Source organism: Symsagittifera roscoffensis, chromosome 9 (genome assembly GCF_963678635.1).
Source record: "Symsagittifera roscoffensis chromosome 9, txSymRosc1.1, whole genome shotgun sequence".
Lineage (NCBI taxonomy): Eukaryota > Metazoa > Xenacoelomorpha > Acoela > Convolutidae > Symsagittifera > Symsagittifera roscoffensis.
In genome coordinates this window covers 27,723,384-27,741,465 of record NC_087070.1, presented here as the reverse complement: position 1 = coordinate 27,741,465, position 18,082 = coordinate 27,723,384, and the positions used below count along the sequence as shown (strand labels likewise).

Genomic DNA, 18,082 nt, shown 5'->3' with positions numbered 1-18,082 from the left:
ATGGCGTTTTTCATAATTTTTTTTCATGTTTTTTTCAGCAAAACTTAGGTAAAAAAAAACTAACCGAACTTCTAAGTATGACTGCTCAAATCCTTTTTTTTTGAGATGTGGCGTTTTTTATGATTTTTTTTCAAAAACTAAGATATAAAAAACCAACCGGACTTAATTTCTCAAGCTTTTAGTGGGTTGCTGTCAGGGTACATTCAGGATTTGCAAATCTGGCGTCCAAGTATGACTGCTCAAATCCTTTCGGTTTTCGAGATATGGCGTTTTTTATGTTTTTTTTCAACAAAATTTAGATAAAAAACAAACCAAGCGAACTTGAATTTCTGAACCCTTTTTTGAGGTGCTGTCAGGGTACTTTCAGGGGCTGCAAATCTGGCGTCCAAGTATGACTTCTCAAATCCTTTTATTCGTCGAGATATGGCACTTTTATTATTTTAATTTTTTTTTTCAAAAAAATTAGATATTAAAAAACCAACCGAACTATATTAGGTGATACAATGCTATCTTTGTTGTGTAACTAAGAGTAGCCCAGAATCCATTGTGGGGCTCTCCGTCGAACTTCCTCAATTGTGCAATGGTCGCCCCTTGTTTGCGCTCAGGTCAGAGATCAATCTATCTATCTATCTTCTATCTATCTATTATTTAATTGGCGTTTCACTTGACACATGTTTAAGAAGTCCCTATTTTGACATGTTTAAGAAATCCCCATTTTTGCATGTTTAAGCTCTTTCAACGTATTATTTTTTTGCACGTTTAAGCTATACCGTATGTTAAAATGCTTAAGAAGTTTCATTTGGCACATGTTAAGTCTGTTGGTCTGTTAAAAGGCCAAAATATTGCAAGTTTGAAAATTTTCTATATACATACATTCTAAACATTCATATATAGTGGGGTGCTGTCAGGGTACAATTAGGGGTTGCAAATCTGGCGTCCAAGTAGGACTGCTCAAATCCTTTTGTTTTTCCAGATACTGCGTTTTTTATGATTTTTTTTCATTGTTTTTCAAAAAAAACGTAGATGTAAAAAAAACTAACCAAACTTGAATTTCTCAACCTTTAAGTGAGTTGCTGTCAGGGTACATTCAGGAGTTGAAAATCTGGCGTCCAAGTATGACTGCTCAAATCGTTTTGGTTTTCGAGATATGGCATTTTAATGATTTTTCTTTTTTTTTCCAAAAAAAACTAAGATATAAAAAACTAACCGAAGTGAATTTTTCAATCTTATAGTGGGTTGCTGTTAGGGTAGAATCAGGGGTTGCAAATCTGGCGTCCAAGTATGACTGCTCAAATCCTTTTTTTTTGAGATGTGGCGTTTTTTATGATTTTTTCAAAAACTAAGATATAAAAAACCAACCGGACTTCAATTTCTCAAGCTTTTAGTGGGTTGCTGTCAGGGTACATTCAGAAGTTGCAAATCTGGCGTCCAAGTATGACTGCTCAAATCCTTTCGTTTTTCGAGATATGGCGTTTTTTATGTTTTTTTTTTCAACAAAATTTAGATAAAAAACAAACCAAGCGAACTTGAATTTCTGAACCCTATATTGAGGTGCTGTCAGGGTACTTTCAGGGGCTGCAAATCTGGCGTCCAAGTATGACTTCTCAAATCCTTTTATTCGTCGAGATATGGCACTTTTATTATTTTAATTTTTTTTTCAAAAAAATTAGATATTAAAAAACCAACCGAACTTTAATTTCCCAAGCTTTTAGTGGGTTGCTGTCAGGGTACATTCAGCAGTTGCAAATCTGGCGTCCAAGTATGGCTGCTCAAATCTTTTTGGTTTTCGAGATATGGCGTTTTTTGTTTTTTTTTCCAATAAAACTTAGATAAAAAACAAACCAAGCGAACTTGAATTTCTCAACCCTATAGTGGGTTGCTGTCAGGGCACATTCATGGGTTGCAAATCTGGCGTCCAAGTATGACTGCTCAAATTCTTTTAGACTTCGAGAAACTGCTTTTTATGATTTTTTTTTCAATTTAGATATTAAAACAAACTGACCGAACTTGAATATCTCAACGCTAATGTGGGTTGCTGTCAGGGTAGAAGCAGGTGTTGCGAATCTGGCGTCCAAGTATGACTGCTCAAAATTGTTTGCTTTCCGAGATATGGCGTTTTTTATGATTTTTTTTTCCATTTTTTTCCAAAAAAAATTCAGATATAAAAAACTAACCGAACTTGAGTTTCTCAACCCTATATTGGTGTACTGTCAGGGTATATTCAGGGGTTGCAAAGCTGGGTTTTACGTATGACTGCTCAAATCTTTTTGGTTTTCGAGATATGGCGTTTTTCATAATTTTTTTTCATGTTTTTTTCAGCAAAACTTAGATAAAAAAACTATCCGAAATTGAAATTCTCAACCTTATAGTGGGTTGCCGTCAACGTGGAAACAGGGGTTGCAAATGTGGCGTCCAGGTATGACTGCTCAAATTGTTGTATTTTCGAGATATTGCGTTTTTAAGGTTTTTTAGTTCAAAAAAAACTAGCCGAACTTGAATTTCTCAACCCTGTAGTGGGGTTCTGTCAAGGTGCATTCAGGGGTTGCAAATCTGGCGTCCAAGTATGACTGCTTGAATCCTTTTTTTTTGCGAAATATGGCGTTTTTATGTTTTTTTTATTTAAAAAAACAAAGATTTAAAGCAAACTAACCGAACTTGAATTTCTCAACCCTATAGTGGGTTGCTGTCAGGGTAGAATCAGAGTTTGTAAATATAGCGTCAAGTTTGAATGCTCGAATCCTTTTATTTTTTCGAGATATGGCATTTTTATTATTAATATTTTCATTTTTTTTTTCATAAAAATTCAAATATTAAATAATTAACCGAACTTGAATTTTTCAACCCTATAGTGAGTTGCTGTCAGGGTAGTATCAGGGGTTGCAAATCTAGCGTTAATTATAGACTATGAAGCCCGGGGTTTACGAACTTATACGACTGGAAATTAGACGATCAGAAAATAATGGAATTTAGACAATAACTTGCGTGCAAATTGCGTGAAACTTGTTTACAGACTTAAATTATCTTTTGGCTGAGTAAATACTGGTTGTCCAATTTAGACAATAACTTGCGTGCAAATTGCGTGAATTTTGTTTAGACTTAAATTAACTTTTGGCTGAGTAAATACTAGTTGTCCTTAAATTCCGTTTCTTTACGGTCGTTTAATTTGCTTGTCGTCTAATTTCCTAGGCCCCATGAAGCCCTGACAGGATATAAGTAAATATAAGAAAGGCAGGCGATTGAAGTGTGTATAAAAGAGTAAGCGAAGTGAGTATCTGAGCAATTAACGGCACTTTGAAAACTACCTGAGTGAAAAATAGATGAATACCAAGGTGAAAAACAGATTATCATTAAATGCTATTGAAGAATTTGTTTTTTCTATATTTTGGGTTAATCAAGTTTGTGAAATTGAGTGAGCGGTGATATTTTTCCACAGGGAGGGGGGCGTGCCTATTTGCGAGTGATTGTCTCGTGTGTTTATTTAATTAGAGTTCGCCCTGAAAAGGTGATAGAACAGAAGAGTGGCCTTTAATGGCAAACTTGATTTTGTTGAAAACGGTTTCTTTCCTTATTCATTGCAATCAGGTTACATTGATAGATTGTGGTCAAAATAACCATTTCAGTTTTGTGCGATGGGACGGAGAACTAAAAATGCGAACCCGTCGCCGATAAGAAAACCAAATGCGTCGCTTCCGGATGAAAGCCGCGAAATGGGACATAGCTTAGAATTCGTATTACCCTTGCAGAATCAAGAAATAGCCTCGACATCTAACTTGCAACAAATTCCACACTCGCTATCGCTCACCCAGCATGTGCCAAAAGTGACTCACACAAGCGAACGAGAACGGCTGATGCTGAACACTGCGCACTTAACCATAGCGAACAATATTCCAAGTTCGAGATGGCCGAACAAGTTAGAAGTGTGTGATGCAAATACCACTTTGACTCCTACAATTGTGGCAAGTTCTGTTCCATCGGCCACTGTCGGCGATCAACAGTTGCACTATCCGTTCAGTTACCCAGTTGCAATAGCAGAACACACGCATTTGTTCGACTACTCATCAAATGATGTGCGCAAGTTTTTGCCATCACTATCTAGTGCGACTAGTCAAACACCGCCAGAGTTCGCCTCATCCAGTTGTAACAAATCCCATCAAGATAATTGGCAATTGAACTCTTCACGAGGACAGGTGTCGGCAACAACGAGCATGGTTGTTTCGAGCCAAGTTCTAAGTCATGGTTTTTTGACCAGTCACACGGTAAAACCGTCCATGCAAAAGCAACCGATCAAAAGGCGACTTGATCTATCGGGAGGCAACGGGTCTCGGCCTTTCCAGCCGCCACTGAACAAAAAGTGGGCGAAGAAATTGTGTGCGGATTTGAATAGCCATATGGATAGAGCAAAAACGGAGGTAGCCGCAGCCGGGGTCATTGACAGCAGTGGAAGTGAAGCGAATGCAATGTCGACTACTAAAATGCCTCCGAGTGTAGTCAACTGTTCAATGCGATTTCTGGCGTTACCGCCAAGTGACTGTAACAGTTACAACAGCAGCAACATTAGCATACGCAAAAGGTCTCTGGTTTCCACTGTACCACTGGAACAACACAAATTGTGTCGAGTTGTGTCGAATTCGAAGGCAGAAGAAATGCGTTCGATGCCGTCACCAGTAGTGAACGTGTCTTCACAGCAACCGATGGGGGATTTGCAGCAAAAGAACGATGGATCCCTGGCTCAGACTTCGAGACGATTTGTTGAGTACATTCAAAAGTTCTCCGGACCTCCGGTAGACTTGAACGTAATGGCTCTGAAAATCAAGTGCCCTAAAAGGCGCCTGTACGATATAACGAATGTTCTGGAAGGAATCGGACTTCTAGAAAAGGTGTCGAAAAACAAAGTGCAATGGATTTGTTGCGGAGGCTGTGATATCAGTTTTGATCATGTCAACATAGCGAGCATTAAAAATGAGTTGGCTGATCTTGAAAAGACAGAAGCGGATTTGGACTTGAGAGTGCGAGCTCTTCAGGACCAGTATGAGAAAGAAATCGAAGACTGTATCAACAACAGGTTTGGTTATGTCAAACATCAGGCAGTGAGAGGAGTGAACGAGTTGGGAGCGAATCGATTGCTCATCTTTGCCAATGGACCCAAGAACACGGAGTTCTCAGTTTACTCATCGGAAAAATTGGCAATACGGTCGCACTCGGGGCCGATTGAATTGTTTGTTGCATCCACAGCTGCACACAGCAAACAAATGAAACAAAGCAACAAGCAGGCTCCGCAAATTATAGAAAACTCGTGCTTCGAAAAGGAACTGGCACGGAGAATTGAAGAGTGCTCGAACTCTTTTCCAGAGGGCACTGGTGTATGCACTAGGCCGTCCAGCTCAATTGGATCCCTGTGTAGATCAGCATGCGGGTCCAACAGAATTTCTCCGATTGATGACGTGTCCAGGGATTCCGGACTGGATTCTCCGTCCATTGCTGGCTCGGGTCTAGGGGGGACAAGAGTTGCAACTCCAGTGCTTCCTTTCACGCCCACTCATTCACAGGCGTATGTTCACAGGGAGCACACTTTCCAGACGCTGAACGCTGATGGAAAATGTCTTGTTTTGGATGAGGAAACTTTTGGGTTCAATCCGCCAAGTCCTCAGAGGATTATTCGTGCAGCGGCTGAAGTAGCCAACTGTTCACAGCCAGTGAGCGGCATTCCCTTCTGGGATGATTCAGCTCATTCCACTATTAGCAGTCAATTCACAATTAGCACCAACGAGTTGTCATCGTCATCTAGTGTGCAACTGGAATCGTGTCCCCCACGTGTTAGATCAAAGCAGCCTACGATGAGTGTCTTTGTGGATGATTCTATCAAGACCGCGGCGGCATCAATGCCACTTGAGTGCAGTTTTTTGCCCATAAAGTCTTGTGCTGTTGAAGTCACAGCGGATCAACAGAGTGGACCAACGTGAGATTAGAACCTGAGATCAGTAGTGGGTGCGTGCGTGAGTGCTGTGTTCCGCGGAAGTGTTATGGGACTAAAAGTGTCTAGAAATGTCTACTGTTGGTCTATTCTGAATGGACACATCACACCGCAGTAAGATATGCACAGAACTTGAAAAACTACTCAAAGTCAAACATATGGAATTGTAGTTGCCTGTAGTTCTCGCTCGCCTGTGGCAGGCGTTGGTGAACTGCACTGGCTGTATAAAAAATGTATAAAGAATCAGATATTTTTCTCGTCGCTTTACACTAGCCAGCTTGCGAGCGAAGTGTATCAGTACGAATCTTCTTTTTTTAACCTAACGCGCAAATAAAAGTGTTCACCTGTTTGGTGGCAGTTATTTGCTATAATTACTATCTGTAGCTTTGGAAGTTTATTAAGCGTGAGTGGTTAGTGCGTGAGACTCAATAATATCTAGGTCGCAGATCGAATCCGAGACGTAGCCGAATTTAATCTAATTCGAGGCTTATTTCTACTTTTTTATTGCAATTTAGAGCAGCTTTTTGTTGTGTTCTCGCTAGTGTTTGCGAAGCGCAGCTTCGCCTCTGTCAGTTTTGTTACTCCATTTGTCTACAAAATCAACAAATATTTTTGATAAAACTAAGTTTTATTCTTTTGTTTTCTCGTTTGGTTGTGCTTAGATGAAGTTGCTGTTGGTTGCTTATTCCTTTTAATATTGTACATCTTAATAGTTATTTTGTTAATATCTCAATACATAGCAGCAGTGTTCCATTGTTGGCGTGCCATCCACAGAATAGGGAGGAAGACCTACTGTGTCAGTTTCCGGCTCATATGCTCTGCTCAACTCGCAGCTGTTGGAGGGTGTGCTAATAAAATTTCTCCTCATCCATGATCCATCGGTGACCGCTCGGCTATTATAAAGCTCGACTAGCATAAAAGTTTAAAAACATGAAAATGTATCGACTAGCATAATTTTGTCAGCTTTGTTTCCCAGAAATACAAATTAACATTGATAATCTTTTCAAATTGAAACTTCATTTTCTGAGAAATAAAAATTGAGATATTTAGCAAACAACAATAATGTATGATTGGTAATCCTAACATTTTTTTCGACAAATTACGAAGTCGTCTTAGATAGCATTACCTTGCGTCTATATAGAAATACAATTGTGCGCTACAATAACTCAATGGCCCAGTTGTGTGATAAGTAACGTAAATTGAACGAATGAGGGCAATCAAAATTTAGACAAGTTCAGGTTTTAACTTCATTTTCGATACTTTCCGAAATTTAGTCTTTTTATACATGTAGCAGCGTCCTCGACCCTCATAGACCCTTACATAGCACTAATAGGACGCTGCAAGAAGTCAGTCCACTAGGAGGTAACAACTTCCCGAGATCTCGGAAAATTCACCTGTTGCCTATGTATTAAGATAGGCCATAAAAAAATCTAGGGGCCCCCGCCAACATGGCCGAATCCCAAAAAATTTTCCACCGAGCAAGTTCAAAGCACCAATGAGGCACTTGAAAAGCCCAGCGGACGAGAAAACCAAGAATTCATGAGATCTCGAAAAAATCACCTGATGCCCATATATTAAGATAGGGGTATAAAAACTTTCTAGTACCCCGGCAACACAGTGAAAGGATTTCGAAAATTTGAAGTTCGATCGTCCTTATGGCTCTGTTAAGAAACACATGCAACCTTAGAAGACCAAGAGATAAGAACTTCCCGATATACAGCGTTGACAAATGCTTTAAATAATTATTCCTCAACTCGGATTGCGGATGTCGTTTCTCGGCCCTCACTAAAACGCAGGGAGCCAAAACTTCGAGGTATAATGGATAATGGCAAGATAGGTTGTATGTCATAATTTGAATTAGATCTGACTGTTGGGCCGGAGCACTTTGGTAAATTATACCTTAGACCGGAAGTTCGCAATTTCCGCAAGATAATGAGCGAGGGCATATTGATTTTATGGCGGCAATAGACACTAAAACCCAGCCCTGAAGAAGGACCCCCAGTGACCCGTACCATCCGAGGAACGCTTCCGGTGTTAATCGCGCGTCTCGGGAAACTTGATACTGAACCTTAGAAATGGGATAACTTGGGAAGTACTAATGGGGTATAGATGAAACTTGGTAGGAAGGACCCTCTCGAACCCGAATGTAGCAGATTGACCCAAGCATGATTTTTAAATGATTAAATGACCTTTAGGCGTTAAGGACCAAAGTTGCATAGAAGGAGTGATATTTGAGAGGAAAAATATCAATTGGCGACTGAAGCAGAAGCTGGAAGGTATATAGCTTTTAAATTTTAAGATTGAAGTAGTGGAACTAATGAAAATGGACCTGGCAAATGTTGGGTTCAGCTTAGCTTGGGGAATGAGAAATTCTATCAGACTAAACAAAAGTGGTCCCCGAGGAAATTGGCAGAAATAGAAGCCTAACATGGGAAGTAGATCTAGTAATTAATGCCAACGGACGGGATATTAACTTAGCTCACCGGAGGTGACTTTTTAGCAGAGTTTGACCCCCTAATAAACGATTTACGTTCCCATAATAGCTAGAAGGTCGGTATTGGCATAGATTATAGCTGATAGTTTGAGATGTTTGTTATGAGCAAGCCACCTTTAAAAAGGATCTTCACCTACCATCGGGGTGTCGGAACGTTTATGGGATAATTATTTAAAAACCTTGGAAGATTAGTTAATTAAACATAGCTTGGTTTAGAGGTGAAATTGGACTTGACATTTGCTCAACTTAGTTGGAGGTATCTCTGGTGAACTTGGCATTTATAACTGGTATCGTCAGAGGAAGAGTTCAGTTAACTTTGCGAAAAAGGTACCAAAGTAAGTATCGGGACTTGCGGTGACGATCATATTTATAACTGAAACTCAAATATACAAGCACAGCGAAAAGGCTTCGGGTAGCCTACCCTTTGGCTGAACAATTGTGCTATCAAAGCGAATGGTTTTTTCTCAGTTAGTTAGAGAACCATTATTGAGTTGAGAGATTATAATTTAGTAGATAGTTGGTTCTCATCTGAGTTGAGAACAGTGATTCTTGAAGTTAGCGAGATCAGTTTTAGTACCTGAAAAGAGTTGTGATCTGTAGAGACACTATTACTTTGGGCAGGTCGAACTGAGTGGTTGGGTGGAATTACTGTAATTGGTTATTTAGTATTCAAGAGAGAGAGTGAGAGAATCCTTTAGTTGAGTTAGTTGGAAGTTAAATTGTAATTAGACAATTGTGCTGATAAATTACGGACCGTTTCTTCGATTAGGTTGTTAGATTTTATTCTGGCCACCTAGAGTTTTCTGTATTTGGGCTTGTAATATCTGAATTTAAGTACCATTGGAAATTCTTGCGATCTTATCGATCGGACGAGACAGCTACAAGAGCAGTAATAAAATGGGACAAGTAACATACAGTACAGAATAGTTGGCACCAATTTAACCCTTCCGTGATTGTGGATAGTAGTAAATCTCTGTCACCTCGCTAAGCTCACCACTCAAGAGACCAGTTTGCGATGTCTTTAATAGAGAGGCAGAACAAACCTAGAGAAGCAGTCCCTTGAAATCTACAAATAAATTGAGTTTTTTTAAAAATAAATCGTGATCAGTCATACCACTGACCTGTGATGGCTTGAACCGGCAAATTGTAAAATGTGCGAAAAAAACTATAATTTATGTATGTTTTTAGAGGTAAAGTGATATGAATTTTGACAATATTTGACTTTCGTGCTTCTTTTTTGCTAGTCGATACGATTTTTAATTCAAAGGTCTTATGCTAGTCGAGCTTTATGCAAGTTGATACACCGCCGATCCATCTGCTAGTTTTGGCTTTGCTACAGCGTTTTTTCTTCCGAGTATCTCAACCTCACAGCTTCTTCCTCTTTTTATTTCTGCTGTTTTCAATGATTACTTTAGATTGTTATCTGTATATTTACATAAAGAAGAGGCTTTTTCTGTTATACGGTCCAAATGCTGATCTTATTGCTGTTTTCAAAATTTGTCCATAATTCTCGAATCTGATTGGTTGAAACTGCAAACTAATATCAGCGAAAATAAATCTTGGTTTTCAATAAAAACAGAAGCTAAATTGATAGTTTGATAATTTTGGGCCTTAAAACAGAAAGTCCCAAAAAGAAGTAAAATCAAAAATATAAAATTAAGTATTTTTGTTTTTATCTGAAGCCAAAAAAATCTGTTCGACTTTATCCATATGTCCTTGTCGCTGCTTCAAATAGATTATTAACTTACTTCTGGCTGAGAATTTTTCCTCTTGGGGGCAGTCTTCAATTTTTTAAACCACAGTGGTGCAATATGACTCGTTTTGATGCGTTCATGTCTCTCCTCAAATGCATGTCTATCTAATAGCTACTTTGAAATCGACTTCATTTTAAAGCAGCTGTCCGTTTTACTCGCTCATCCCTGGATACATTTCCGACCCTTATTGAATTGTGTGGCGCTTGCAAAATCCCAATGAAGTTGTTGAAAATGATAGATTTGAAGTGACTCGAATAAAATCAGAATATTAAAATTTATTTATTATACATCTAGCGTTTTATTTATCACTCTTCTCTAACTAATCAAATTGATTTTTCACCTGTCTGTTTTTAAACGAGAGATAACATAAATGTAGTGTTTCTTTCTGAGAACAGTTTTCTCTTTCTGTGAGAACAGTTTTCCATCTTTGGCAATAAAGTCGATTTTGATAAATAAGAAAAAATATAACCGAATTTCAATTGTTAATGGTCTAAGAATCAATACTGCTATCAGCTTCAGTTCGCTGTATTAAGGGGATGTTGATCATGCTCATGCTAGTTGAGAACGCTAAACTGGAACTAACGCACAGCGAAGGTTTACATCGAGAACGTCTTTTTTTTCGCGAATTATGGTGGGGGAAGACCTGATACATGCATAAACAGCCGAACCAAAAAGAAAGCAGTGCCTCAGCGGAGGAAAATGGATGAAAACAGACGTGCAAAAAAAAGAAAAATGATGAAACATCATTTTTTGGAGCAGCAGTAATTGTGACTCTCATTTGGATTGTTGCTGTAACATCCTTGGATTTTTCATCGAACAGCAGTAATTTCACAAAAAACCAATTGAAAACGGCCAACAAAACAGACGACAAAAAACCTACGCCAAGAAAACACAAGAAAGTTACTGTTTGATAAAAACACTTATTATGAAAATTCCTGTTTGATGAAAACAGGTATTATGGAAATAATTTTTTTGAGCCGATTTGGAAATGTTTATTTTTTTCAAAAAATTTAATTTTCCTCAAAAACTAACCCAACGATTTTCAAAAAAGTAGTACCAATGGAAATTCCGCCTAGTCACCTGTGCTATGCATAACCCTCTTATCTCTTTTTAACCTTACCCCACTTTCTGCAGCCTTCGAAAAAGTGTGTGGGGGAAAATTTTTGTACCAGATTATTAAACTTTTTACATTTTCTCGAAAACTACCCTTCCATATCTGAGATTTTTTTATTGAATGGATAGAACAGGTTGTGGAAGTTCCGCTATACGCGCGGCTTAGCTCAATTTTTTACACAAAAAGTTATGGCCCTCAGAAAAGTGAAGTTATGGCCCTCAGAAGACTTTTCTCAGAAACTAACCTAAATCTGCAATTTTGGGATCAATGGGTAGACTGAGGAAGCGCTGTTGCATAGGAAGTTATGACCAATTTTTTACACAATAAGTTATGACCCTGGGAAGTCAAAATTTGGATCTTTTTAGTTCTTTCAAAAGTTTTTGACGTCTCAAAATCTGCCCTCCCAAATCTGAGGTTTTGGGTTCAATGATTAGACCGGGTTGTGACAAGCTTCCCTGAATACAACGTTAGACCCAATTTTTTTTACACAAAAAGTTATGACCCTCGGAAAAGTCAAGTTTTCGATCTTTTGACCACCTTTTCTCCAAAACTACCCCTTCAAATTTGATATTACGGTAGTTATAATAATAGAGTTTGATTTTTTAACCGTTTTTTTTTAATTTGATTTTTCTCGAAAACTCCCGAATCTGAGTTTAAGAATTCAATCAAAAAGACGGGATGTGATAAGCTCTCCTGCATCAGCGGTTTTTTACATTCCCATATCTGATATTTTGGTTTTAAGGGGTAGAACGGGTTGTGGGTAGACCACTAAATAAGCGGTTGCGCTCAAATTTTTCAACACAAAAATTTATGAACCTCTTATTCAATGTTTTTAATTCTTCTCCGTTTTTTTCAAACTTTTTGATTTCTCGAAAGAAACTCAATCTGATATCAAGGGTATAATTGAGGCAACAGGTTATGGAAAGCCTCCAGGGATAAAATAGTACGACTTAAAGTTTGAACAAAACAAATTTTCTCAACGAAAATTTCAAAATCATAAAATGTTCTGTTCTCTCATATTAAATAAGGCAGCAACTAAGATTTTGGGTCAAGCTGGCTTTTATGACTTTTCTCTAAAACTGCCCCTTCAATTCTGAGATTTTAGGCTCAATGAGTAGAACTGGTTATGGGAAGCTCTTCTGCATAAACGACTTAGCCCAAAAACTTTTGACACAAAAAATATGGCCCTCAGAGAAGTCAAATTTTCGATTTTTTTTACCGTTTTTTGAAAATTGAGCTTGTCTCAAAACTACCCTCCTGAATCTGAATTTTTAATTTCAGCCAAAAAGACCGGTTGTAATAAGCTCCCATGATCAGCGACTACGCTCAATTTTTTTAAGCAAAAAGTACTTCCCCTCGAAAAAGTCAAATTTTTGATTTTTTCCTGTTTCTTGAAACATTTTGCCTTTTCTCCAAAACTATCCTCTCAAGTCTCAGATTTTAGTATAAATGGGTAGAACAAAGTGCCTGATAATTAACTAGTCTCTTTTGCCTTAAACCCTTCTTTCTACCGCCTTCGAAAACGTCGGTCGGGAATTTTTGACCCTTATTTTTGGATTTTTTCTACATTTCTTTAAAAACTACCCTCCCAATTCTGAGCTTTTGTGTTGAATGGATAGATCAAATTGTGGGAAGCTCCCCTGCACAAATGTTTTATCTAAATTTTGAAAAACTTTTTAAAATGTTATGACCCTCGCAGAAATCATTTTTCGATTCCTTGACTATTTTCTGAAACTTGTCTTTTCTCTATAACTACTCTCCCAAATCTGAAGTTTTCATTCTAATGGGTGGAACGTATGGTAGGAAAGAAACTCCCCTGCATAAGCAGTTACGCCCAAAAATGTTGTGACCCTCGGAAAAGTGAATTTTTGAACTTTTTTTTGAAACTTCTTCAATTTTTTCGAAAACTACCCTCCCGAATATGCTTTTGATTTCAATCAAAAAGACGGGTTGTGATGATCTCCCCTGCATCAAAGGTTTTCACCCTCTCTTATCTGAGATTTTGGTTTCAATGGGTAGAACGGGTTGTGGGAAGCCTACTAAAAAAGCGGTTGCACTCAATTTTTTCAAAACAAAAATTTATGAACCTCAGAGTCAATGTTTTGATTTCTTGTCCGTTTTTTGAAACCTTTTGATTTCCCGAAATCACCTCAATCTGATATCAAAGGTGTAATCGAAGCAATAGATTATGGAAAGCCTCCGTGCATAAAATACTACGCCATGAAATTTGCACCAAAAAAGTTTTGTGTCTGGGAAAATTTCAAAATCACAAAAACATTCTTTCATGTTTCAAGTCTTTCATCTTTCATAGAGCAACAACCAAAATTTTGGGTGAAACCCAGTTTATCAACTTTTGAAATTGCATTTTTCACCCCTCATCAGAACAGCACAATCAAAGTTATCATTCGGGTACTTCCAGCTTGAGCTGCGTCTCTAGTGTATGGGTTCGGTTTTTTTTGAGACGCTTTGTTTTCACTTTTTCAAACAGTTCAGTTGTTCTGAATAACTACTGAACCAGTTTTAATAAAATTAAACCGAAGGAAATCCGTCCACTACTCTGTGTGCCTGATAACTACCTAGTTTTTTGTTACTTAAACCCTTCTTCCTACAGCCTTCGAAAAAGTCGGTGGGGGAATTTTAGAGGCATATTTTAGGATTTTTTACATTTTCTCGAAAACTACCCACCCAAATCTGCGAGTGTGTTTTCAATTAACAGAACAGGCTGTGAGAACTTCCTCTACATCAGCTGTTTTGTCCATAGTTTTTAACGAAAAAGTTATGACTCGGAAAAATCAATTTTCGATTTCTTGTGTTTTCTGAAACTTTTTGACTTTTCTCGTCAACTACCCACCCAAATATGAGGTTTTATTTCCTATGGGTAGAACAAATGGTAGCATGGAAGCTCTCCTGCATAAGCAGCAACGCCCAAAAATTTGTTACTCAAAAACTTTTGACCCTGGGAAAAGTGAAATTTTTGATTTTTTTACCGTTTTTTTTTGAAACTTCTTGAATTTTCTCGAAAACTACCCTACCGAATCTTAGCTTTTAATTTCAATAAAATAAAACGGGTTGTATAAGCTCCCCTGCATCAGCGGCTTTCCACCCTCCTAAAACCAAGACTTTTGTTTCAATAAGTAGAACGGGTTGTGGGAAACCCACTAAATAAGCGGTTGACACAAAATTGTTCACACAAAAAATTATGACCCTCGGAAAAGTCAATGATTTCTTTTCTTGTCCGTTTTTTTGAAGTTTTTTGATATCTCGAAATCAACCTATTCTGATATCAAGGCTATAACCGAGGCAACAGGGTTCTCTGGGAAAATTTCAAAATCACAAACACTGGTACCTTCAGCTTGAGCCGCGTCTTTTGTCACTTTTTTTGAGACGCTTTTTTCACTTTTTTCAAAAAACTCAGTTTTCCTCAAAAACCCGTCGCCCGGTTTTCAAAAAATGCTACCAATTGGAAGTTCGTCCATTACTCTGTGTGCCTGATAGTTCCCTAGTATCTTTTTCTCCAACCCTTCTTTCTACAGCCTTCTAAAAAGTCTGTGTGGGAATTTTTGACTCATTTTTTGGGATTTTTTACATTTTCTCAAATCTACACTCCCAAATCTGAGAATATGGTTTCAATTGATAGAACAGGTTGTGAGAAACTCCCCTACACGGGCGGTTCCGTCCATATTTTTTTTCCAAGAAATTATGACTCGGAAAAGCCAACTTTCGATTCCTTGCCTGTTTTCTGAAATTTTGGATTGTTTTGAAACTTCTGACTTTTCTCAAAAACTACCCTACCAACTCTGAAATTTTGATTTTAATCAAAAATACGGGTCGTGGGAGTTTTACTTGTTTTAGCGACTCAGCCCAAATGTTCTAACGAAAATATTCTGACACTCGGAAAAGTCGTATTTGTAAATTTTTGTCTCTTTTTTTTCAAAAATTTTGACTTTTCTCAAAAACTACCTTCCAAAATCTGAAATTTTGGTTTCAATAGGTAGAACGGGTTGTGTTAATTTTCCGCGCATAAGCAGATACATCCAAATTTTGTTACACGAAAAGTTATGACCCTCGGAAAAGACAACTTTTCAGTTGTTTGACCGTTTTTTGCTCGAAAAATTACCGTTCCATATCTGTGACTTTGGGTTCAATTAAAAAAGAAAAGGCTAAGCGAAAACTTTCTCTCATAGAGCAACAAATAAGGTGTTGGGTGGAGCCCAATTTTTTAAAATTTTTTGAAATTACCCTCGTCATCCCGGATCAAGACAATATATTCAAAAATTATCACACAGGTACATCTAGCTTTAGCTGGGCTTTTATTCGTTTTTGACCTGGAGTTCAGCAGACGAAACCGCGCTCATGAAGCGGCGGAATTCACAGAAGCTATTAAGGATGAAATTGCAGCGCTCAGATTATAAAACTAATGTTGGAATTCATAAGATCAAGAGTCGTATGGCAGCAACCAAGTCTGGAATTCCAAAGTAATTTTTCAATATCAGAAGCAGGCTCAGTGAAAAAAAATCACAGTGATTGGCAATTAAGTGGTGATTTCGGACCAATCAGGAGAGTTTTTGTTAAAAAGCGTTCAGGAATGGAAACTCTGTTAGAAACTTCAGGAATAGAAAAAATGTAAGGTTGAAAAAAAAACAGAAGTCTAACATTTACAAGAATGCTAAGCGAGAGATCAGTTGTGTTTGACATGGAGGGCTTTCATTAGAAGAAAAAAATTTCGTTTTTTGAAGAATTAGCAATAAAAACTTCTGATTAAAGCGACCGACTCTTTTAAACCTACAGTTTCAAAAAAACTACCCACGCTCGAGAAAAGACCTTACAACTGGTTAAAAAAATATAATGTTGAGAAATAATGTTTTTTACGCTAAAGGAAAAACAAATCGAAAATTTTGATCAAATACTTTGACCGAAAAGTTGATAGCCTAAATGATTTGGGTTGTGCTCGGTTTGAAAACCTATATTTCGATAATCATCTAAATTTCAAGAGAGATTTAACTCATTACAACTCCGGGAAATTTTATGCCTTGAAGATTGACTGGTCGAAAAGGAACAACATCAAGAGATAGGCGAAAGTGAAAACATACCTGTCACCAAATGCAATGCTTTTTGCGTAGATGACTCCAGAGGGCGATGTTAAAATTTCATTAGCGTAGAGTAGAGCGTATTGATTGCAGCGGTCAAATTGTTCGGAGGAAGGAGCAAACAATATTTTTTGAAGAAGAATTGTCCTCACCACAATTTTTTCTAGTTTTTTGATCAATTTGTCAAACTTCCAGAGATTCAAGTTTATCAGAAACGTTAGCCAGCATGCGAGGAGTATATTTTACCGCATTAGTCTTAATACCCAAACGTCAGCCAGAAATTCAGATTGATTTAAACAGCAGTGAATTGCCAAATGAGATTAGCACAAGTGTGGAAAAGGATACTGTGAAGAAAATAATGTACTACAAAAAAACCTGTAAATATTCCAGGAGACTATGTTCCAGAAATGCATTACAAAAAATGTTTATAGACTTCACACGTTATATAGTTACGTACTGTTCATAACCCTAATCTATTTTATTGCTTTTTTACAAGCTTCATTGACAGTGAGAAAAAGACTAACATAGTCTGTAGTATCAGTCTTTTTTCAAATGTAAGAAGAGGAGCAGCAGCAGATGAACCTGATGTAACAATACTAACAGAATTCCTTTATAAAGAGATGAAGAGTGAATAAAAATGAAAAATGAAATTTTGTATCAATGTTCCACTGAGTTTTTTTTCAAAAAGTAAGTTGCGAAGAAACTTCAGTTTGGTTCTCGATTTTTTCTTGCTCAGTTGGTTACGTAGTACCAAAGCCAAAGATATGAAGAAAGTGATTGATACTTTGACAAAAACGTTCACCCTCAGGATCCGGGAAAAGGTAGTAATTTTTCTGATGGGAAGCTCGTTTAACCCTAAACTCGGAACCGCTCCATATCTTTACAAGGACGTGTAACCTGGATTATTTGAAAATGTTTCTTCACACAAAGTTAAGGCGGAATTTATGAAACTCAGCGAACTCGAATCTGTTTTTATAGACTTCTAAAGTGACATGGAAATCGTTGGACTAGCGACAATGGGTAGACACAGAGGGATAGATGTAGATACAGAGGGATTGATGACGAACTCGAATCTTCTTTTAAGTAATCCATGTGAAGACAACTAGAATTACAAGGAGTTTGTTAGATTAGCGAGAAGGAGTAGATACAGAGGAAAAGATGGAGTATAAATTAAGCATGATTTGCTTAAACAAAGTCTTTGTTCGCGTACTATTGGTTTCAACACCTAACACACCATTCTGTTCAAATCGCCTCGTGACGTTCAGCAACTAGATACTTTAGGAACACAAATAGTTTCATCAAAACTTTTGAGAAGTTATTACGAAATAGCACCAGAGACTAGTTTGGACATCTTCGGATCGACTAAGACCTCCGTACATCAGATTTTTTGAGATATTCTTCAAACATCACCTCATTCAAACTGTTTTTTTAATTACCCTTTTCTGAAGCAGAAACTACTACAATCACAAAAAAAAACAGAAAAACTTATCTAATGCAGCATGTGCTACAATTAAAACTGCCAGCTAAAACGATTAATTAGAAAACTTGAAATCGCGAGATCATATCATGTAAATGCGAATGTTTGCTCAATATAGTAATTGAAAACGTACCTGTAAAAAAGGCAAATATCAAAAAATTTAAAACAACAATTAAAAAATTAAT

The 18,082-nt window shown here is 37.5% G+C and overlaps 1 protein-coding gene across 1 annotated transcript; it reads left to right on the top strand.

Annotated features, from left to right (window-relative positions):
• The first annotated feature begins 3,624 nt into the window (after positions 1 to 3,624).
• On the top strand, positions 3,625 to 6,294 carry LOC134854541 (uncharacterized). The gene has a single exon (XM_063870838.1). The coding sequence runs from the start codon at positions 3,630 to 3,632 to the stop codon at positions 5,958 to 5,960; it is 2,331 nt and encodes a 776-aa protein (XP_063726908.1). The 5' UTR covers positions 3,625 to 3,629; the 3' UTR covers positions 5,961 to 6,294.
• Positions 6,295 to 18,082: the final 11,788 nt, after the last annotated feature.